Source organism: Onychostoma macrolepis, chromosome 23, assembly GCF_012432095.1.
Source record: "Onychostoma macrolepis isolate SWU-2019 chromosome 23, ASM1243209v1, whole genome shotgun sequence".
Taxonomy (NCBI): domain Eukaryota; kingdom Metazoa; phylum Chordata; class Actinopteri; order Cypriniformes; family Cyprinidae; genus Onychostoma; species Onychostoma macrolepis.
The window spans coordinates 8682687-8707698 of NC_081177.1; the positions used below are offsets into that span (position 1 = coordinate 8682687).

At 37.0% G+C, this 25012-nt stretch overlaps 1 protein-coding gene across 3 annotated transcripts in view; it reads right to left on the reverse strand.

Annotated features, from left to right (window-relative positions):
- rarga (retinoic acid receptor gamma a) overlaps positions 1 to 25012 on the reverse strand; it is a 77314-nt gene that overhangs the window by 26776 nt on the left and 25526 nt on the right. For all 3 annotated transcript variants that reach the window (XM_058762651.1, XM_058762650.1, XM_058762652.1), the window contains exon 2: positions 15377 to 15669. In XM_058762651.1, coding sequence (XP_058618634.1) covers positions 15377 to 15545 — 169 coding nt within the window. In that variant the 5' untranslated portion in view covers positions 15546 to 15669. The remainder of the gene's footprint in view (positions 1 to 15376; positions 15670 to 25012) is intronic.

Sequence of the window (25012 nt, forward strand, 5' to 3'; positions counted from 1 at the left end):
AATTTATTTATTTTTCCTACAAAAATATATTGTCTAAATCAAACAAAATGTTCAATTAAATTTTTTTTAGAATATTCAATATTAAAAAAATATGAAAAATAGCTTAAGAAGTCACCTCTAAACAATATTTCATTAATATTAATACAGTGTTGCTTCTCAAGTGAACTAATCTTGTTTTAGGTTTCATAATGAACTTTTTTTTTTTTTTTTTGCTTTGTTGAGTAAGCTATAGTAATTTCAAATCTTCATTTTTAAAAGAAAGTTAAAGCATAAAGCATCGACCAAAAACAATGAGTTTGAGCATTTGTATGTAGATGTACATAAAAAATGATCCTCATGACCATAGACTTTTCTTTCAATTCCAGACTTTTCTTTAACTCTCTGTCATCTCCGTTCTCAACTTTTTCCACAGCTACACTCTTACTCTTGAAATCTGATATTGCGGTACTGCTAATATGGTTGGCTCCTGTGTGATAAATTGAATGTTTTTTTCTTCATGGATAAAAGTGCCTGCATATTGTCATTCAGAGACAGAAACTGCTCTAACTCTGCAATTTCTTCTCTCCCGCTGAAAATCTTTTGTTAGAAACGGTTTCGTGTAGTCTGAGGGTGGAAAAAAAGTTGACTTGGACATTTAATCCAACTTCATAGTGCTGACCCAAGTTCCTCCCCCTCCCTCCCTCCCTCCCTTCCCCAGCCAAGGAGGTTGAACTCCAGAAGAAATCCCCACTGGGCCACTAACTTTCCCCCAACTTATCCTGCTCTCCCTCCCTCTCTTTCTCTCTCTCTGGAGCTCAAGCTATTCTCCATCACTCTCCACCACCTCTGCTTCACTCCCTCGTTTTCTCTCCTTTTCCTTCTGTTTTCAAACTTATACTCATCTAACCCTGCAACAGTTTTTAAACAACCCAGAGGAACATCTTTAAAGACAGTTTTGTTTTCGCTCTGTCTTAAAGGCCTGGCTCTTCCGTACTTTTCTCTCTCTCTCTCTCTCTCTCTCACACTCTCTCTCTCTCTCTCTCTATTCGCTCCTTCCTGTCATGTGACAAAACTCAGATGACAAACAGACCCAGAACTGCTGGAAATCCATCTCACTTAGCTGGCTCCCTGTCATCTCTGCTGTCCAGGCCAGACGAGCCGCACCAGATGAGCCGATGTCAGGCGTCCAGTCACCGAGCCGAGCCTCAGAATCAGGTTTAACTGCCGCATGACTCACTGATGTGGACCCCAGATAGCAGACACAATACATTAGAGATATTAGCCAGAACTGGTTTGCCTGTGTGTGGCCTCAAAGGAATGAAAAAAAATCACAAAGAAGATCTCTTTAATATCTCAACTGCTTCTCCTAGACAGCGACGAGATTAAATGGATGGCAAATAAAGACCATTTTTTCTAAGCCACGTACTTCTCAGATTTTTATTCGGAGAAAAAAAAAAAAAAACCTTTCAAAACTTTTGTATCTCTAAAGTAAGACATCTGGAACAGGGATAGCTCATCCAAAAATTTTAATTCTGTCATCATTTACTCACCCTGATGTCATTTCAAACCTGTATGACTTCACTCGGAAATAAAAAATAAAAAAATGTCAAAAATGTGTTTTGGATGCCAATGACTTTCAAATCAAGCCAAGTCAGATTTATTTATATAATATTTTATAAAATACAGATTGTTTCAAAGCAGCTTCCCAGTAAAATACAAGAAAATAACAGCATTAATGTAGCACATTTCTTAAATTATGAAAGGAATACAATTTCAGCTTTAAATAAACATTAAAAAGACAATAGCGTAATTTTCCAGCACAATTTAGTTCTATTTTGATTCAGTATAGTTTACTGACAGTGTGAATGATGCAACGTACATTAGTTATGAAACAAACTCACACTGTAAAAAAATTTTTTTCAAAGTAGTAAATAAAGATTACTAGAATGTGCTTCACCATATAGAAAATACTATTTCAGTCTTCAAAATTTCACATTTGATTTACTGTTATTTGCCATTTCTTTGTAATTATTTGTGAAATTTGCTACCTGGTCTCACCACTTAATTTAATCTCAAATTAAGTTAAACTATAAAGCAGCTCTATAGAATACTTAGCTCAATTTAGTTCATGTTTTATTTGTGTCAGTGCAGCCTAATCAGTCATATTACTGAATATTAAATGTCTTTTAAACCAATATTAAAATTTAAAGTATCTTTATTTGTGTTTCACAGAAGAAATCAAATAGGTTTGGAATAAGTAAATGATGACAGAATATTGATTTTTGGCTGAACTGCCTTTTAAATGAAACTCCATTATGTCTCCTGAGCTATGAAAGAGCAACCTCTGAGCAAGAAAATTTCCCCTGGGGCTTGAAATGTTTATAGGAAGGATTGATTGAGCATGCATTGCCTATTCTGATAGTTTTTAGATCTGTGCACCATGTTATACAGCTCAGGAAGTTTGTGCAGAGTGTAAGCAACAGAGAGTCATGTGTTTCTGTGTGCGTGGATATGTCCAGACAGATTGCCGGTGATGACAGAGACACAGAACACCACTTCATTTCAGCTCCGTCTGCATGCACACGCCTCAGATTACCACAACTAGTCCTTGTAGCTCCCTCAGGGAACACTCAGATATTGACACACATACACATACCATTTAAACACACATTTTGAGTCACAAAACACACACCTTCAGCACACACTAAACAGTCTACAACGCTCAAACTCAACAGCACATCTTACCCAAAAATATGCATGTTTAAACACATTGACACATTCCAGAATTCCCGACATATGAATTGCAACTGTAACTGTAGCCGCTAACAAAAGGTCAGAGAAACAATTAGGTAAAATTAGCCAAGTTACTAACATAACTACATTGTCAGTAATGTGATATTAGCTTCAAAATTCATAAATAAACAACAGTATTAATAATAATAATAATAATAATAATAATAATAATAAATAATATATAAATTAATTCATTAATATTTCCGGATTTTGTTAAAAATAAAATAAATAAATCACAATAGTCCAGAATATTGTTTAAAATGTAATAAATTAATGAAAATAAACACTACTTCCAAAATTGGCAAAATAAAATTTGTTATTTTGTAAAATATTTGTAAAAAAAAACAAAACAAAAAAAAACATATTAATAATAAATAATATATAAATTAATTCATTAATATTTCCGGATTTTGTTAAAAATAAAATAAATAAATCAATAAAAGTTCCACAAAAAAAAAAAAGTTGGTTTGACCCCAACTTCTTGCCGTCATCGCAGCGCGGAAGGTTATCTATCATTGTGTGATGAGGGTACAGCGAACCAGTGTTGCCAGGGTAGCAGCACAAGTGGGCTATTTTTAAAATACAGTCGCGGGAAAAATTACAGAGCCGTGGGTTGCGGTTTTTTGGGCTACTTTTATAATGTACCACGGCTGCCTAAAATAGATCCTTTTACTAATGTGTATTATACTTGGAATGTATCCCTGGCAACTTAAGAACTGAGAGGCGGTTGTAACAAATCACAAACAAAGTGAGTTTCAGCCAGAGCACATGTTAAGGCTTTTACACAGCAGAAATAAACACGACAACAGCCACTATAGATTATATAAGATAATAAATACACGATTCCGATAGGATATTTGTATGTGATTTTCTGGAGTTGAATGTGTACATCTGAAATGCTAATTTGTGCAGCGATATAAAAGGCTATAAATAGAATATTTTAACAACAGTAAACGACCAAATTCCACATGTGATCGCAAAAGGAAGTTATTACAAACACTCGATGGTGGTTTGAAGTGAGTTCTGAGTAAAAGTGTACTATTAATCTCATAAGTTGTCTTATGTAGCATGATGTTAATGTTAGCTCTAATGCAGCTGCAGAACAGGTCTAATTCTTCTTCATGATGCATTTTGTCATAATACTTCACGTAAGGTCGCAAGAAAATGTTTTGTTGTATTTATTTAGTAATACTTTTGATAATAGTTTGGTAAATATATACTGGGATTGAAGCGATGTGGCTTGGTAAAAGTTTTATTGCCAGTTTAAAGGCTGATAATGGCTGAATAAAAACAAAAGAATAATGATAAAAGAATAATAAGGATTATGTCTCATATCTGGCGGAAGTGTGAAAGGTTCTGTTTCCTTAAACTAGTTTGTCATGTATTTCTTTATTTCAACACATTTACAGGTAAATCCTAGTATTTTAAATTTGTGATTAATCGTGAATATCATGATTAATTTTTAAATAATTTTTAATCGATTGGCAGCATTAACATATATATATATATATACATATATATATATATATATATATATATATATATATATATATATAGCTGAGCTAACTGAGGTAATATTCACAAGGATTAATCACACAGTTAGAAAATGCGCTTTCTAATAAACCAGTTTATTCACGTTTCATGTAAATGAATGGCTTCAAAAAATTATGCATTAATTTGAAATGTAACTACTTTCAAATCATAAGCCACTTGAGGTTAAGAATCTTCACCAACACTGCATCAGTTCCAAAACTCCCATCCCAGCGCCATCGCTCAAACATTCATCATGGCGTCCACCTCGAGCAACATCGTACACATGTTTGGCTCTGAGGAGACATGTAATCTTATCCTGACATCTTACTCGTACACACAATACATCTCCCCGAGAGTCTGGAAGTGTCACTTGAAGACTAGACCAGAGGGGAAAACAGAGCTAGAAGACAGGCTGTTCTAGTCCTCACTCGGCCTCCTCGTGTTATGCACTGCATAAAAAAGAAACAGTAAAACTTTTCACCAACTTATCATACTTGGCCATCTCTCAAACAAGCCTTCGCTCTATCTCTGTGCCTGTGTCTCTCTCTCACCCCCCGCCATTTCATTCTCTCTCTCGGCATGCCAGTATTTCTGCTTCTCTTTAGTATTCTCATGACTTTTGGCATGAGGTATTCAAAACTGGAAAACACATGTTTTGTAGTTATGATCTTGACTGGCAAAAAGTTACCCACTCCTTCCCTTAACTTTGAGGCCACGCCCCTTTTGACCTCCACTAGGAAGCCCCTCCCATTCCCAGTCGCCATGGCAGAATCCTCATACTGCACGTGCCCAGTCTTGCCTGTTGCAAACAGTGAAGCTCCGCCCCCTCTCTATGCTCTTTATCTTCATCGGTCATCTCGCTAACATGCCAGTGCACTCTTTACCTTCCAGTGCTCGCTCACACGCTCTACCTCATCCTGACACACCGTCTCTCACCTCCGCTATAGTCTGTCTGCCTGGAACGGTGGGATCAAGGAAGGAAATCCACATAGGAGTGGAGGAGTACAGAAGGTAGCAGAGGGGAGGGAAGTAATCCACCGGATTTTAGGGATAGAGTCAGTCGAGCTGAGATTCCATTTGTGAACAATTTGCAAAATTCCCAAACTGAGCTCTTAATGACCTGGCAGAGCGAGGCCACTCCTGACTCCCACTCGGACTGCAGTTACGCCAACTCTCTGAAAAACAGACAAGTGTGGGAGTCGCTTGTGGCCAAAATATTAACAAAGACTTTATGAATTCCCTTATACACAAAGGGCCCAGCATTGCATATGTGATTACAGCAATACAGACAGCATACTAGAGAATAAAAAGCAGAACAATCCTCTATCAATGACAGCCAGCAAAGCACTGGAGCACTCTGTAAACAGTGTCTGTAACCGTAAACATGAAATGAAAATTGACCCTATTTACTTCCTTAATGCACGTTCTGGTCTAATTGTGAACAATGCATCAATGTAAATCGTCATATTTACACTGCCGTTCAAAAGTTTGGGATCAGTAAGATGTTTTTAAAATAAATTTCTTATGTTCATCAAGGCTGTATCTGTTTGTTTAAAAATACAGGGAAAAGAAATGCAATTTTGTGAAATATTATAAATAACAGTTTTCTATTTTAATATACTTTAAAACATAATTTATTACTACGAAGCAAAGCTGAATTTTCAGCATCATTACTCCTGTCTTCAGTGTCACATGATCCTTTAGAAATCATTCTAATATGCTGATTTAAAATCAGTGTTGGAAACAGTTGTGCTGCTTAATATTTTTTGGGACCTGTGATGCTTTTTTCATGATTCTTTGATATTTAACAAGTTAAAAAGAACAGTGTTTATTCAAAATATAAATTTTGTGTTACAAGATACACTACTACTCAAAAGTTTGGGGTCGGTATTTTTTTTCCTAGTAATTAATACTTTTATTCAGCAAGGATGTGTTAAATGGATAAAAAGTGATATTAAATATAATATATTATTTTTTAACTTTTTTTTTTCCATCAAAGAATCAAAGGTTCCAAAAAAATATTAAGCAGCGCAAGTTTCAACACTGATAATAAATCAGCATGATAATTGTTTGTTCACCAGTGCTTTTCCACTTAATATTTAAAACAATAATTGTATGGCAAATAAGTGTTAATGTAATAATAAAAAAACTGTTAAAAAAAAGACAAAATTCATTTAAAAACTCTATAAAATGTTAAGACTTGTTTTTAGAAAATAAATCTTTAATTTAAGTGTATTTTGTCTTAAGATATAAACAGTCCTTTTAAATTTTTTGATATTTTATCTGGAAGACAAGACAAAAATACTAATTAATAATATTATTTTTACAGTTAATAATAACGATAAAGACTGAAAAAGAAATGTTACCATTGGGATACATTGAGATGCTCTTGTGGGTGACCTTGACCTTCCTCAAAAGTGAGTGTGCCAGTTGTGTTTAAGTAGGGGAGGAACTGTACACAATCAACTGCAAACTTGTATTCACTTCTGGCTCCATTCTGGTACAAAACGCCCACTGTTCATGATCCAATCAGTTCCCACTGGATAAAATCAAGTCCTGGCCTACATTTTTTCCACTTTGAATATTTTGTTTCAATCAGAAAGTATGCCATATTAAGAAAGTATAATGTGTTCTCGAATAGCATTTGATGTTGATCACTGGCCAAGTTCATCTGCTTCCAGCCAAATTGCTTCCAGACTTTAGAAGTCAAACCATCAAACAACAAAAACAACATATTGGAAAATGCACAATAAGAATATTAAGATCCGTAGATAACCGATTCATCCACCAGAAGGTCTCAAACTCTGACTGTTTACAGCAGAAGTAAGTGGTGCTGGTGATGAGAGACGGAACGGAGAGGAACCTGGCAGGAAAGCAGAGGTAGAGATGAAAGATGGTGGAATCTCTGAGGAAATGGAGAAGCGTTCAGACACATGCATTGCTCTCATTTCTATTTGATCTCTCTTGCGCACAAACTCATGCCAGCTGTGGAGGAAAGCCAACACTTTGACGGGAAAATGTTTCTGTAAATAAATAATCAGATATAATGTACTGCTTGTGCATTGGCCTTTTGATGACACAGACTCTTTTAAAAACATATTTCCCTTTCAGTGAGCCTTTATTCTATGTTTGATCACTTTGTACAAATCATAATTGTTATGTATTTCCCATGACATCTCTAGTGAAAAATAAATATACTAAAATGTATTTGAAATACATTTATTTCATGCTAAGTATACTACAGATACATTTACACATTTATGCACTTAATAAAAATACCCTGCAATTGTCTTTTAGTAAACTGGTATAATTAAAGTTAAATTGGAACTAAATTGGAACAACTAATTTTGTGCTTAATGCACTTTAATTATGTGGAAGTAGTGCTGAAGTCAGGCTAAAGATAAGCTGAAGTATATCTAAAGTGTAACCATTGTATGTAAACTTCAGGTAAACTTTAAATATCTTGCTTTTAAGACTGATATTATTCAAAGATCACACAATCCTCATCAATAATGATATTAAAACACATTTTAGGCTTAATATTAAGAAATGTGCATTGTCCACAAGTAGTACTCCAAATAAAGTTTAAATATAATTATTTTATCAGTAATTCTGATAAAACAAAAAGAAATAAAAAACGAAACATTCATTTGTTAATCAGATTTAAAAAAAAAAAAAAAAAAAAGGTTAATCAAGACCATTTCTTGAAAGGCTTATATATTAATTTAAATGTCTCTGCATTCATGCGCTCAAAGCATCTGTGACTGTTTAAAATGCTCAAACTCTGCAAAATCAGGTCACAAATTAAAAAAAATAAAGCATGGAATGCTGCAATCATCACATCACTAATTACTGCAGTCAGAATCATTATCTTGATTATTTATTGGATTTATTGTGCAGCCCTAAAATCAGTACTCGTCATATGATGTTTCAATCTAACATCTCCCAGAGCTTTTAAATCCGTTTGCATTACGCAAATACGTCATCAGATATGGTCTCAATTATATAACCCTACACAAAAGCACTTTTAGACTGCAGTAAGTAGGCTGCACATATTTATGCATTTACTGTGTGAAAGTGTGTGACTGAACTGATTCATTCCTGTGGGGGCAGCGAACAACAAAATGTTTGCCTTTCTCTCGATGACAAGCTGGAACAAGCACTCTGTTCTGTTTTATACAATACAAATGCCTTCACACAACAGCTTGGCCCCAGTCACAACAATAAAAACTCGAGCTCGCAAGCCAAAAGGGAACTAATATCATTGATATGTGCGGTGAGAGCGCGAGAGAGACAGCTGGACCGTGCATGGCCCTAGCAGGACTATTAGATTAGAGCCACACGGTCTCCGTCTGGTTAAAGGAAATGACCAAGCAGCCTTTCAAAACATCCCTCTTGGCGGCTTGGAGTAAGGCCTCCTCCCCTGATTGGTAAAAGGTTTCAGGAGCGTTTGAGGGCTCAGTTGAGATGCTATCACATGGTAAGTGCTGGTAATGGGCTTCCAACTGTTTGTTTGAAGAGCTCCGATAATGACAGGGATCAACTGATAACGGCTTCTGCACGCCGGCACGTAAGACTCCCACACGGAGCCTCATACGCAGTGACCGGTGGCCCCACGTGCACAGCTGCTTTACATACTCAGTGTCAAAGCAACAGCGGAGCTCCACAGATGGACGTTTTACACACAAAAGCCTCGAGTAGGACAGAGAAACCTCTGTGTTACATGCTAAAAAAAAAAAAAAAAAAAAAAAAACAGCAAGAGGTAATTACCATGTTGGACCAGGAATGGTTAGTGTTGTAGGGATGAAAAAAACACCAACTATTTTTAAAACCAACAAGTCAGTGTGCTTCTGAATGACTAGTCAACTTATCAATCTTAAGGAAGCCCTTTGTAATTAGACTGGTTTCACCTGACACCAACCGGATACCTGACCCTGAACAACTGCACAGGCCCAGCAATACACATAATTATTAACACGACAAAGACTGAAAAGGAAAAAAACGGTATATTCTGCAATGCAATACAGGAATATTATGGTTAACTAAAACTAAAATAACAACTAAAGCTAAGACCATAAAAAGTTTAAATAAAATAAGATATAAATAAATAAAAAATGTTTTTTTTCGTGGAAAAGTTCATTTATTTCAGTAATTTAACTCAAATAAATTCAATGCACACAGACTGAAGTAGTTTAAGTCTTTGGTTCTTTTAATTGTGATGATTTAGGCTCACATTTAACAAAAACCCACCAATTCACTATCTCAACAAATTAGAATACTTCATAAGACCAATAAAAAAACATTTTTAGTGAATTGTTGGCCTTCTGGAAAGTATGTTCATTTACTGTGTATGTACTCAATACTTGGTAGGGGCTCTTTTTGCTTTAATTACTGCCTCAATTCGCGTGGCATGGAGGTGATCAGTTTGTGGCACTGCTGAGGTGGTATGGAAGCCCAGGTTTCTTTGACAGTGGCCTTCAGCTCATCTGCATTGTTGGGTCTGGTGTCTCTCATCTTCCTCTTTACAATACCCCATAGATTCTCTATGGGGTTCAGGTCAGGCGAGTTTGCTGGCCAATCAAGCACTCCAACACCATGGTCATTGAACCAGCTTTTGGTACCTTTGGCAGTGTGGGCAGGTGCCAAGTCCTGCTGGAAAATGAAATCAGCATCTCCATAAAGCTTGTCAGCAGAAGGAAGCATGAAGTGCTCTAAAATTTCCTGGTAGATGGCTGCGTTGACTGTAGACTTGAGAAAACACAGTGGACCAACACCAGCAGATGACATGGCAGCCCAAATCATCACAAACTGTGGAAACTTCACACTGGACTTCAAGCAACATGGATTCTGTGCCTCTCCACTCTTCCTCCAGACTCTGGGACCTTGATTTCCAAATGAAATGCAAAATTTACTTTCATCTGAAAAGAGGATTTTGGACCACTGAGCAACAGTCCAGTTATTTTTCTCCACAGCCCAGGTAAGACAATTCTGACATTGTCTCTGCTTCAGAAGTGGCTTGGTAGCCCTTTTCCTGAAGACGTCGGAGCGTGGTGACTCTTGATGCACTGACTCCAGCTTCAGTTCACTCCTTGTGAAGCTCTCACAAGTGTTTGAATCAGCTTTGCTTAACAGTATTCTCAAGCTTGCGGTCATCCCTGTTGCTTGTGCACCTTTTCCTACCCAAATTATTGCTTCCAGTCAACTTTGCATTTAATATGCTTTGATACAGCACTCTGTAAACAGCCACACCTTTCAGTAATGACCCTCTGTGACTTACCCTCTTTGTGAAGGGCGTCAATGTTCGTCTTCTGGATCATTGCCAAGACAGCAGTCTTCTCCATTATTGTGGTTTCAAAGAACAAGAGATACCCGGAATTTATACTGATATACGGAATTTATACTTTCATGAGGTGTAAGCTCTAATCATCAAAATTAAAACAAAAAAAACTTTTGAAATGTTTTACTTTACATGCAATGAATCGAACTTTTTCACGACATTCTAATTGATTGAGATGCATATATATATATATATATATATATATATATATATATATATATATTAGGGCTGGGCAAAAAAATAGATTTTTCAATTAATCGTTTTTTTTTAATAACGTCGATTCGATATCGATTCTCAAAAGCCGTGAATCGATCTTTTCCGGTATTTATTTCAGCACACATTTAAAACAAGATCTGATTAATGTGATTCTTATCATTAGTCTTCTCCACTAGATGTCATCCTTATTTACCGATGCGCGATGTTACAACAGAAAGCCTGTCATTCATTCAGCACATATCATGGCGGAAATAATGTTGATGAGAACCAAGAACAAAGCCATACGCGTGATGTGAAATGCTATAGTAATACTATAAATCTGTGGAAGCATTTAATATCACGCATAAGGCGCCATGATTTCCGCAATGAATGAATGAATGGCGGATGGCGCGACGCACTCTTTTGTTTAATACACACATAATAAGCGCGGACGACGCTCGCGGTGTTTTCATCTTCTGCCGTCTCACTATATGATGATATTAACGCACTGCTGCTCTGAGAGTCATTTCATTAGCATTTTACAATTTAATTTAATTTTAGTTTAACGTTAAGAGCAATGCTACTTAAGACTCAATGCTACTACTACTAATAAATATTAATAAATCTTTATTTTTAAAGGAATAATCCCATTTGTTTTCTTTTTAATTTTAACAGTAAACCTCTGTTGTGCAGCACTTTGTTTGCCAAAAAATAAAAGGGTTTAATTTTCATTTGATTAGGATAAATTAAATTAATGTTTTATGCCTTCATCTGATTACCAGAAAAATTAAGAACATTTTATAGGGCCCTATTATTGTTTAAGAAAGGACCCTATACAAAAAAAAGAATAAGTTTAAAATACAGACCTGTGGGTCTTAATTTCAGGAAACAGGATAAAAACAGGATAAAAAAAGGATCAAATAGTGTGGGGCTTGATAAATACACGCACACACGTGCACGCACGCGCACGCGCACACACACACACACAAAGTCTAACCCTAACCAAATAATATCAAAATAAAAAATAATTCAAAATATTAATAAAAACTGTAATAATATTTCAATGATACTAATATAAAACTGATGCAATGCAATACAATAAAATGCAAATAATAATGCTGCCACACAATTTTTTTATGTGTGCCATTTTTATTTTTTGCCTTTAGCGTTGTTTTTCCCTGCAGTCCACAGCCCTATTAGAGCAGTTGAGAACTGCTGGTGTAAAGAAATGAGTCCCTGTTTTCATCTGCTTTTAGAATATGTATAAGAATATGAGACAGATCCCGGGAAAGGTCTCTGATTTTATCTACATTACTGTAGCTCAAACAGAAGAGCATGGCAATAACAATCCTAAGGTCATGAGTTCAATTCCCACTGAATGGGCGAGTTTGATAAAACCTATACCTTGAATGCAATGCAAGTCACTTCGTATAAAAGCATCTGTCAAATGCATCACTCACTTTATCACTGTGTTACTGCAAACAATGCAACAGAATTTTAGAAAATTGTGAAAAGTGGCTTTTTTTTAAGCAAAAAGTGATCAGCTATCAGCTGTCAGTGTGTGAAATTAACATTTTTAAGATCTTTTTAAGATCTCTGTGCCAACTGCACATCTCTGGAAGGTGATTGAACCTGTCAGCATATCTGCTTGAACACACCTATCCGAAGTAGGCCAAAGCATGACTGTCTTCTCTGAGAAATTATTCACACCAGTCAAGGGAAGAATGCAGGACTAACAAAGCAGACACACTTAAAGACAGGGCCTTAGGTATGTTGTGCCTTTATGAGATGGGAATTTTCGCAGTCTAGCCGACAGACAGCTCTGACAACAATGAAGAGGCCTGTTAAACCAACTCCCGCAAAAAAGCAAAAACAGCACCGGGCCGGTTGCTCGTCTGCCTTTGTTTCCCCTCGTCTCAGAGCCAGGGATGAGAATGGCTCAGTAAAACAACTTGTGACATGCCTGTCTAAAAAGAATGTCAAACGGCGTCCCCAAAAGCAAATTAGGGCCTCTGTGGTCTCGACTCTCACCCAATTCCTGGCATTGCTTAGGGACCGATGTGCTTTTGGATATGCATACAACCAGAGCGAGGCAGAAATTGTTTCCAGTTTAAAAAATGAGCTAAATTTGACTTAAAAAAGTCAACATGAATTACCATTTACAATTCATTTTATGGATTACAATGTGAAAGAGGATTTAAAAAAACAAAAGGGTGGGATGTGATTGGACCGTGAAAAGTGGATGTTATACAATGCCATTCAAAAATCTGGAGTATTATGCTCACCAAGGCTACATTTATTTGATCACAAATACATTAAAAACAGTAATACTGTGAAATATTATTATCATTTAAAATAACTGTTTTCTATTTAAATATATTTTAAAATGTAATTTATTCCTGTGATGCAAAGCTACATTTTCAGCATCATTATTTCAGTCTTCAGTGTCACATGATCCTTCAGAAATCAGTCTAATACGCTGCTTTGCTACTCAAGAAACAGTTCTGATTATGATCTATATTGAAAACGATGCTGCTTAATATTGTTTTGAAAACCCTGCTACATTTTTTTTTTCCAGGATTATCTGATGAATAGAAAGTTCAAAAAGAATAGCATTTGTTTAAAATAAAAATGTTTCTATAAATGTCTTTAATGTCGCCTTTAATTAATTTTATACATCCTTGTTGAATACATTTTTCAAAATATTTGGGGAAAAAAAAGCTTTCTGACCCCAAACCTTGGAACAGTATTGTAAATCATAATAGAGCCAGATTGAACATGAATTTGCTAAAACAATGCCTAAATAGCCATTTGGCGATTTGTCAACATTCTCCAATAGGTCGTGCGGAAAGGAAAAGAGTTTCAGAGGAAGAGCATGTTTTTTATCATTTTGACTAAGAACGACGAGGAAAAAAACTGGAAGCAAAACAAAAATGTAAATAAGATGAATTCTAATTTCACGTTGACTTCAAAATGACGTTAAAGCTAAAGCCACAGCTGACAATGCTAATCAACATCTGCCTCGTCAAGCTCCTCCGATCATTTCCCAGATTTTCAAACATTCATGTTTTCCACAAAGGCAATTTCGTATTCAGGCCGTCTGCATATGCAAGGCGAAATATGTTTCTCATTTTCAAGACCAGGAGACAGAGGAGACTTGTTTATTGTGTATCTGTCAGTGTGTTTTCACAGCAGGGTGTGTTCTTGGATTCCACCGCACCAGGACGTCATCCCCAGGTGCTTCCATCACCCCTCCCTCACTCTCTCTTTCTGCCTCTCTCTGTAAATACCTATTGGATTAGGTGGGCAGCTGTAGGGGGGTGGGTACTGATTGACATCTAAAAGGCTGGAGTGTTGTTCAGACTTGCAGAGGAGTAAAAGCGGCACAGCAGGAGACGGCGAGTAGTGTATATCTGTGCGTGTGTGTGTGTGTGTTTTGAGGAGGGGGAACGCATAGTCTTCTGCTTTGTTGTTGCCATCCAAACCCATCACAGATTCTCCCCTCAGGACTTGAGATGAGATTTCAGATGTCTGTGGCTTGTGTTTTCCCCCAAGTTACTGTCTAAACAAGAAAAATCCACAGACGGCTCGCATTCTTGCAACACATTCTGAATCTAAAGAGCCAGTGAATGTACTATACACCTCAGCTATAAAAAAAAAAAGAGAATCTCTCTTGATGAAAAACTGTGACAGCTGGTTTGAGAAACTCGCTATTTTTCTGGAATGCTATAAAATGTAAAAACTTGATATATTAAACCGGCAAAAAGTATTTCTGCAGAATAAAATGTCTATTAAATGGCTCTTTTCCTCTCTCTCAGCCATCTGTTGTTTCTCTATCCTGTCTCACATACACTTTCCTTCTGCTGTCAGATGTCAAACAGCGCCCCCTGTGACACTAAAGCTAAAATGCTGGACTTTTCCTCTCTCTCTGCGGTCAAACACCTGTAAGAAATGCCCTTTTTCCAGGGAACAAGACTAGCTAGCAAACGCTTGAAAGACTCAAGAACATTATAGTAAAAGAGTCAGAGTTTTCTTTCTCTTCCAACAAATTCACAGCAAAACAAGCAATATTCTTAAATGTCATACTACTCATACTATGTATACTTTACATGGCCTACTACTTTTACCAAAATGTTCAGCATCCAACAATGCATACTGCACATATCCCACAAACATAGTCTGATTGAACTGGATGCAATATTAGCCATAAATCTGATTACAGGTATTTTAGCACACTATTTTAAAAGTTTTTCAATGCAAGTTGCATTCTGTTTTACATATATTATTTAAAAATAAAAGATAAACACTATACTATGTAAAAATTCACATCTTTATGATGGATTTTTAAAGTTAGGGTAAAATGCATAAAAATTCAACCTTCCAATATCTTCATAAAACGAAAAAAAAAAATAATAATAAATCAAGACATTAAAAAAACCTGAAAGTGGCTGAAAAAACACCCCAAAACAAGATCTAATTTTGTAAGAATTAAATGCTAATTCTGCTAATAAACGAATGCAGAACAGGTTCAATACTCACACAACGCTGCCATCTCTTTGGGAAGGTCCGCCCCAAACCGTCCAAACAGGCTACTATTGGTCAGCAGGTCGAAGGGGGAGTGGCTCCGCATGGAATTGAAGGCAAAGGGGTAGACAGCAGGTGGGAAGCCGGTCATGTGACCCACCTGCCGTTCCCTATTGGTTGCCATGGCGACGGTTGATTGCCAAAGGCTGGTTGGGCCTGTCGTGCGCTTCAACGGCCTGTGTGACAATGTTGGCAAACTTCTCAGATCTACGTCACGGCTCGGCTTTCACTCGTACGACAGGATGCACCTTCAGGAGGAAACATATATGATAAGTTAAGCATATGATAATTTGCACAAAGAATTCTAAACAGTAGTAAAACAGTTCAGTGAGTCCAAGCTCCTGTGCAAACCACACAATTTACTCACTCTCAAGCCATTCCAAAGCCGAATTACTTTCATTCTTTGTTATTCACTCATAATCTTCCCCTCAAGTGAATATGAAAAGAAAAAAAAAAAAGACGTGCGACTGGATCACTGACTCAGTGGGTTAAATGGACCGGACCAATTCAAGAATGAATCATTCAGACTGATTTTGTGAATCAGGTCAGCCGATTCATTGAGTAGAACAAATCAGAAGAATGATTTGTTCACATAGTTCCCTCATTAATTCATCAAGGACATAAAGCAGATATCAAGGCTTTTAAAGAATAAATTATCTGTCTGTTCCTCACACAAAGCTATCATACGGCTTCAGAAGATTTGAAATATACTGCACAAATCATACTTTTGCTACAGTTCCATTCATTCAAATTGCACGGAAAATGTGACTAGTACATTGTTCAAAATAAAAAGGAAGGTGCGGAACGACATGAGCATGAATAAATGATAACAGAATGCTAATTTCCGGATGAACTAATCCTTTAAGAACCCCTAACGTCTCACAAACATCAATCTGCGAGTTTCTCACATCAGTTTAACAACAACCCAGCAGCCAGTGCATAAGAGCGCTTGTTTGTTTGAGAGGAGGGTGGAGTCTGAGGGAAAACGATGGGGTGATATGTAAAAACGGAGGGAGGAAAAGAAAGAGAGCAAAAAAAGAAACCAAGGGGAGGGAGGAAAATAATAAAGCGGTTAGGAAAAAGTTAGGTTGAGGCAGGAGAAGAGAAACAGAGGGAGGGAGAAAGAGAGCGCTCTTGTCTGCTCCGTTTTGAAAGGTGTCCAGACGTTTGTGGTGTTTCCAGGCTATTCCATATGATTTAAATCACCCAAACTCCACAAGAAAGAGCTTCTCTGTTTGTGCTGCCAGTCTCTCAGCCCTGCACGACTACAGTCGGCCTCTCACAGACCCAAGGCCCCAACGTGGGCTCCAGTGGAGAAGATGAGGAACTGGAAGAGAAGGAGTGAAAGGAAGACGTGACAGCTTGTTTGTCTAAATTGTTTTGCTTCCATTCGATTTCCCTCACAAACACAAAGGTGTTTGTCAAAAATGAAACCAGAAACCTCACTAAATTCTGATTTATTAAGCGATTATGCTTCTCAAAAACATTCATCTTGTTTTAAAGATGTTTAGATATTTGCACTGGAAAACAAGACCGATTTTTTGGCATCTCGCTCCGTGTTTCTTTTACGCACACGTTTCAGTCAGACAAAACCTATCTTCATCACTGCACTAGTGAATGCTGGGTTGTCCCTTTCCATTTTTTGGTCCTTCTCCCTTGAGTGATTTTTATGAGTGGGTGGTGCTGGCGGCTTGTTGTTTAAATGTGGTTTTTGAAAAATGAGCCAAGCCAAAGAATTCAGCGCTTTTTGGAAGTGCTGTGGTTTGTGAATCAAGGCAAAAAGCAAGGGAAAAATCGTGCTCATGAATTCGGCATAAACATAGACTGAGCCGAGAGAAAGAAAGAAAAAAGAGGAGGCAGATTCAGTGACAGAGTCCGGGCACTGGGGGGCACTACGGGGGCGGCACTCTGGCCAGGAAAGAAGCCTGGGCTTTCCAAAACACACATTCATACAGTCTCTTTCTCACTGTCGCATAAAAACACTTGCACCTGAACACATAGTCTTTGAGAGAAATACTGAGCTCCCTTTCCATAACAGATGCACACAGCTCTACTGTAATCCACACAATGAAACCCTAAGAAACCTCTTTCCAAGTACTACACACACATACCTCAAGGGTTTTTCTTGGGCGCTTTTACACTCTTAAAATACATTTTCAAACTATTATTAGTTTAATTTGACTAACAATGTCCAACAGTGGATATGCAGGCATCACAGGACTAAGTAAAAGTTTTCTTGGATATTTTTTCATGATCAAGTTACAGATTATGTTTAACAGCATTCTGTGATGGAAGTGATATTTTAACATATTGAAATAAAATAAAAAGGCTGACTCAGTTTGTTGTCTTACTAAGGCAAAATTTTAAGTTACTATTTTATTTATCCTATAAATACACACAATTGAATAATATTTTCACACTTTTATATTTTGACAATTTGGCTTCTGTAATATTTATTGATTGATTTTCTTCACACATCACATCTCATATTTCATCTCAAGCTCTTCACTGTCATGCGCTAGTTCGGAAATGCACTGTTTTGTTTACAGAATTGTTTTAAAAATGATGCAAAATGATGCCTTTTTATACTTTTATGATGGATTTTTTTTTTTTTTTTTGATGGATTATTTACATTCGAAAAATGTATTTGAAAAGCAGAAAAATAAATGATGCATGCATGATTTAAAAGTTTCTAAGACCTTCATGTAACAAAAAGGAAAAAAGTTGAAATCCAAAAAAAAAAAAAAAAAAAAAACCCAATCCCTGGTAAATAATAGTACCTGAAGAAACAAAAGTAGAACAGAATCTTTTGTAAGAATGTATTGCATAAACATTCATTAATACATGTTAAAACAAATATTTTCTCCCTCAGTGTGCCATTTTCTTTCCTGGCTCCAGTATACACATCTGCCCGACACACACACACACACACACACACACACAAACACACACAAACTCCCTCCAGCCTCTCTGGTTCTGTTTCTTTCAGCAGAGCCAGTTAATTACAGCCTACTGCTGCAGGCAGCTTCAAACCACCACTAATTTAGAGTTCCATTACAGTAAACTCTTCCACATGTGCATCCAAGCTAGGGTGGCCACGTCTAAGGAAGGAGCTCTGCAGATAGGCACACGCCCATAGCCAGCCACAACAAGGCCTTGCCATCTCTCCCCCTCCTCCTTCCCTCTCTCTTTTTCTCCAGGTCTGGTTTTCATCTGCGACTGTGTGCCCTCGAACCCATCCCTGCCCAGATCACCCCCCTTCCCCAAACCCCCTCCCGCTCCCGCTGCAGCTCCGTCCGTGACCCCTCAGAACTGTTCCATATGTAACAGATATCATTTAGAGCTCACCATCTAAAACCACACATTGCCGAAGTCAACGTGTTTACTCTGGAGACTGAGGCAGCATAGGATAAATTCTTCGCAATTGAAGCAGAGTGGAGCTGCTCGCTCTCAGGCCAAATGTGCTATTTGCTGAACTGAAAGCGTTACTGTGAACTAAAATGATAGCATAATTATGTTTTCCACACATATCAGTCAAGGTTGGGAAATATTTTTTATATATCCACCGGGAATGGTACCAGACTTCTATTTCAATTGAAATGCTTAGTTTCTACCGTCATATGCAATGCATGAAATATAAAAGAAATATAAAAAATATAAAATTCTAAAAGAGTCAATTACGATACAAGATAAGATCAAATAAGATAAAAATGAGACAAGATAAATCTTTTAAATATTGTATATTTTCTCAGATTTATTCTCAGATTAAGGTACGATTATGTTTATTTTTATGTTTGTATTCATTTTAAATGTATTTACTTATTTATATGTGTTTTTAAATGTTTTTATTTCATTTTTAAATGTATTTATTTTTAAAATGTACATATTTTTAAATGTATTTTAATGTAATTATTTAATTACATTTTATTTGTTTGTATTTATTTCAAGATAAGGCAAGTATTGCATATTTTCTCAAATTAAGATATTATTTAAATTAATGAATATACATTTAAATATTTACATGTTTTTTAAATTTACATTGTATTATTTTTTTAAATTTAATGTATTTTCAAATTTATTTGTTTGTTTGTTTGTTTAAATATTTTATTTACTTATTTATTTACTTTTAATTTGCATTAATAAAACTGATAGATTAGAATGCTGATCACAGGATGAAAAATTAGAAACTGGACTGAATACAGCATACAATAAAACTGGTCTAAACAAGTGGTCTGCTGGAAATACAATTTCACTCTGGCTCTCACTATAATATTTTAGGGCTTGCATTAACTCTAAGTCTTCTGAACTTTTGACTCTTACCAGTAGTAAGAACATCAAGAAACAAAATAAGGAGAACGTTGGGAATAAAATAAAAAGCCGAAGAAAAGAAACAAGACGAACTGCGGGAGAGAGAGAGACAGCGGAGAAAAACATCAAAATCACGCCCAGAAAAGCTTTTACAGGGAGAGAAAAAGAAAGCAGAAAAATAGTGGAAAAGGAGGAGGAAAAAAAAGGGAGCCGGGGAAAATCCAAATCTCATGCAGCCATTTGAAAAGAGGGGAACTGATTGAAAAGGGATCTGTGTGTTCCTAGAATTTTCCCAAACACAATAATGAATTAATAAAACACTTGGCGCCTGCGTATTTTCATGAGTCACATCGGCAAAGAGTTTTACAGAGTATGTTCTGCTTTTATGGCAGGCGGGCTGTGCAGAAAGTGAGCTCATTCTAGGGCCCTCGCCCTCTCTCTCTCTGGCACGGGCCCCCGGGGCGCACATACACACACATGTATAAGTACATATACACATGTTCTCTCATTACTGCTATTCTCTGGCTGACCCTTACACACACGCTCATTCAAACTCCTCTAGCCCGCTCTGGGCCGAGAGGGGGGCAACAGCGGGCACCCACCGCAGACCCGACTTTTGCAGGGATTATAAGAACAGGCTGGGACTTTCCAAAAGCCTGATTTCACCACCGTTTCTACATTGCTCCTCACAGAACAAACACATCATTAGCAGAGCATGCTGAGGCCTATTAGCCACAGAGAAAGAAAGAAAGATTGAGTGAGACGGAGAGAGAGAGAAAATGCTCCTGGCATGGTTGGGTGATGCGCTGTGTATCTCTGACAGAATCAGCTCTATGTGATTCATGGCTCCTCGGGGCTGGGCCGAGCCGGGCGTGTGACGTCTACTCTCCTCTAAAGTACTGCAGTTTGCCACTGTGAAAAGGGTAAGCAGGTTGTGTTTAAAGGAAGAAAAAGTATCCATTTCAACTCAGGAGAGAATTGCCTCTCACGGATCAAGTGTCCCTGCCGCCGAAGATATTGCGCGTTCTTGCTTGGAAAACAACAATTTGAGACCTACACTAATGGTCTAAGTTTGGAATACTATGATTTATTTTTTTTTTTTGAAAGAAGTCTCTAATGCGCACCAAAGCTGCATTTATGTGATCAAAACACAGTAAGAATAGTAATATTGTGAAATATTATTACAATTCAAAATAACTATTTTCTGTTTCAATATATGTTAAAATGTATTTTATCCCTGTGATGCGAAGCTGCATTTTCAGCATCATTACTCCAGTCTTTAGTGTCACATGATCCTTCAGAAATCATTCTAATATGCTGATTTGCTGCTCCACAAAAATATTAAGCAGCACACCTGTTTTCAACATTGGTATTAATAAGAAATTCTGATTTGGTGCTCAAGAAACATATTATTCCAAAAGTTTGACCTGTTGTGTAACTTTTGAGCCATAACAAAAATCATTCCTAACTGGTACGCAGTATTAAAAAAGAAAAAAAAAAGAAAAGGCGTCATAGGAGGCATTAACCACCGGAGCCGATGGTGAGTTATTTTTTTTCCTCCCTCTGCCTGGCTAAAACCGCAATCCATTCTTCCTCCAAAGCTGTGACGGATTTGGGATGGTACAGCGGTTTGGGTTCATTTCCTGTCTACACTCTGAATATTTCCACTCCTTCGTTCTAAGCTCACGGTGCTCTACTTTAAAAGCTACTTTAACTTTCCACATTAGCCTTCCTGCTGTCGATCAGCGCTAAGACGGATTGACACATCTGACCGTATACTCTTAAACACCCTTAGACAGGCAGAGGCACCGTATAGCGGAGGCCACAAGAGCGGGGCGTATGGACTCAGATCAAACGCCTTGCGGACCAGGGCTCTGGAAACTTCTACGAGAGGCATCAAGCTCACTTAAAGAGCAAATATAAACCGTTCCATTCCTAAAAAGCGAGTAAAAACACAAAGGAAAAGGAGAAAAGGACACTTTCATCTAATCAGACCCATTGTAATGAAATCCAACCAATACGTAGCTCATTTTTCTAAGTGTAAAGAGCATTTTAAAATCTAAAGAACCTTTTGTGGATGTTGAATGTTCTGCATGGAACCAGCAAAGCCAATACTTTTTATTTTTAAGAGTGTGGTAGTGCATAGTGCAAGCAACACCAAGTTCATGGGTTCAATTGAATGCACTAAACTGAATGCAGTGTAGAAGTTCTAAATGCTTCACAAAAACACCTCGCATTTCTAAGGCACACTACAATAGTTAAATATGCAACCTGGAGGTTTTTGCAGTAGTGCCATTGAAGATCCATTTTGTGTTCCTCAGAGAACCTTTTAGCAAACAGTTCTTAAAAGAACCATTTTTCCTTAATGCAAAGAACATTATACTAACCTTTTGTGCATTAGAAAGGTTCCATGGATGTTAAAGCTTTTTAATCATTGTCAATAAAGAACCTTCATTTTTAAAAGTGTCTGTTTATTGATTCCCAGATTCCTAAATTGAATGCACGGTAAAAGTTTTAAATGCTTCCCAAAACGCCTCACATTTCCCAGGCAAACTATAGTTTGACCATGCAAAAAATAAACCAGAAAACACAAACCACATCTGACCATAAAAAAGAGATCTGCTTGTAGTTTGCATATTTTCTGCTGAAAAATAAGTGTCACATCCTGCATAAAACATAAGCATATGTGTCCGAGGGATGTTTACAGCAAACTTCGATGGATAAAACTGGATGTCTATTTGTTATGCACAGGAGATATTGCAATAAGACATAGCACTGTGTGCTGTAACCTTGAATGAAATCTGTGTGGAATCAATTGAAGAAAGATGTTTGGAGACGAGACGCATTGTGTGGAAAGTCTGCAGCTGAGGAACCTCCAGGCACTGTGGAGGTCACATGGTCATAAGGAGGGTCAGAACTGAGTGCTGAAGGTTCAAAGGCCAGACATCATTAACACGCACATACAAACACACATTATTGCAGAAAGATAACTTTTTACTGATTCATTTGTTGTTTTATTTTTTCCCCTACTACATCCCATATCCCAGCATCACAGCAGGGGACAGTGGTTACAGTGCTGTCAAGCGGCATTAATAAACAATAATAAAATATAGCCTCACCGAATTGGTCTGCTGCAAAATTAAACAAAGCGTATCATTGTCATCAGGCAGTCGTTTCCAAGAAAGCCTTCATAAACCTTTTTATTGTGGGAGATAAAACTGACACGTTCGAATTCCTCTGCCTTCTGACAGGGCAAATGGTAGCACAACATTAAGAGTGATAGATGATCTTCTGCTTCGGAGTCACATATCCCATCAATTAAAACCAGTCTGACACTGAACCTTTTCCTGGCACCCAACAAACATTCTTCACACCCAATCACTGTACAACACTGACAATGCCATAATATCTATCACAGCACTCGGGTATAACTTGCCCCTCAAGTAATAATTTAAAAGAGCGTATTATATACTCTCACAGACCCAGCTGTAAGGCTCAAGCACCCTGACATTCACAATAAACCATGAACGTGTGCTCTTACCTCATATTAAACTGGATATCATGTAACACTGTCATTAACATTTTATAAACTAAAAACAATCAATATTGTAAGTGTTTTTTTAATCTATATATCTATAACTATCTATATATTTATCTACACACACACACACACACACACACACACACGTTGTTTTTAAAAATTGTAGATAGACAGACAGATAGATGGATAGATGGATAATAGATGGATGGATGGATAATAGATAGATAGATAGATAGATAGATAGATAGATAGATAGATAGATAGATAGATAGATAGATAGATAGATAGATAGATGGATGAAATTATAAATAAATAAATGTATATACACATTTTAATTATAATTTTTTAAATAATTAATTATATAAATAATTCAAAATATTATATGAATATTAATATTAATAAAAACATCAAGTCAACAGTTAAAAAAGCTTTTTACAGAACTTTTACAAAACCAAATTAGAGTTTTATATATTTTTAATGATAAATATTTTCGAAAAGCTTTTTAAAATCATTAACAGTCACTTACTTTTTACTATATTATTTACATGGGTGTCACACTTGTTCATGGATTCTTGATTCATTCTTGATTCAGGATTCTAAATTCTCTCTTTTCTATAAATAAACAAATAACCAAACTTTCAAGGTTTGGATGGATTTATGACACATGGAAAAACGAGAGGGAGCAATGGAAAGAGTGATGGGATAAACGGAGTGGATGAAAGACAGTTGTGACAGTTCTGTTCCACAATGTGATATGGACAAGGTGAGCGCAGGCACATTGCAAGAACGGATAAACAAAACAAAAAAAAAAGAGAGAAACTTGTTTATAGACCCATAAAACGTCGGAATAGAGAGAAAACGAGCACGACCAGTGAGCTTATTTATTGCAGTATTCCTCTGTGGGAAATGAGGTTAAATAATTGGTTAAGGATCAGAGCATTAACATGATTGTTGCTAGATTGTAGTTGAGGTTTATTACATAGCGTAATCAGACAAGAAATCAGATTTATAAAAACAAATGACATGGCCGCTGAGCTAAACTAGCCATTTCAGATGAACACAGTTTATTTAATCAGAGCAATAGAAGGTAATAGATGGCGCTCATTACAGTAGCACTGGCACGGGGAGCATTCGCACTCATGAGTATAAACACACACACTAACACAGACACATTAATAAAAGCCCTGACACACACAGGAACTTTTATAAGCAGATGTTGGACACTCTCTCCCTTTCACAGACACACAGGCTGACATATAAAGTCTTATATACACACGCAGTCAAAGGGATACATCCCTGCACACCTGCAAAAATATACAGGGGAAGCAGTGATCTGATGGTTTCCTTCATAATTACAGAGTACAGAACAAAGTCCCCCCACCTTCTCTGATCCCCCATAAACCACCTGTTCAGCCCCTCCCTGCCACTTACATTCTATTGCCCCAAAAATTCCTGAGAGAGTCGTGGATAAACTTCTGGATTTATGATTACAAGCCAAAGAGCAGCCAGATGAGCTGAAGACTGAAGGAAAAATTGGGATCTAGACAGATAGACAGTAGGGTGGTCTAAGCATGCATGTCTTCATGAAAACATCTCCTATGTTCAGTAACACACATAGGCCTAGTCCAGGGGTAGGCAACGTCGGTCCTGGAGTGCCGCTGTCCTGCAGAGTTTAGCTCCAACCCTAATCAAACACACCTGAACAAGCTAATTAAGGTTCGACGTTGCCTACCCCTGGCCTA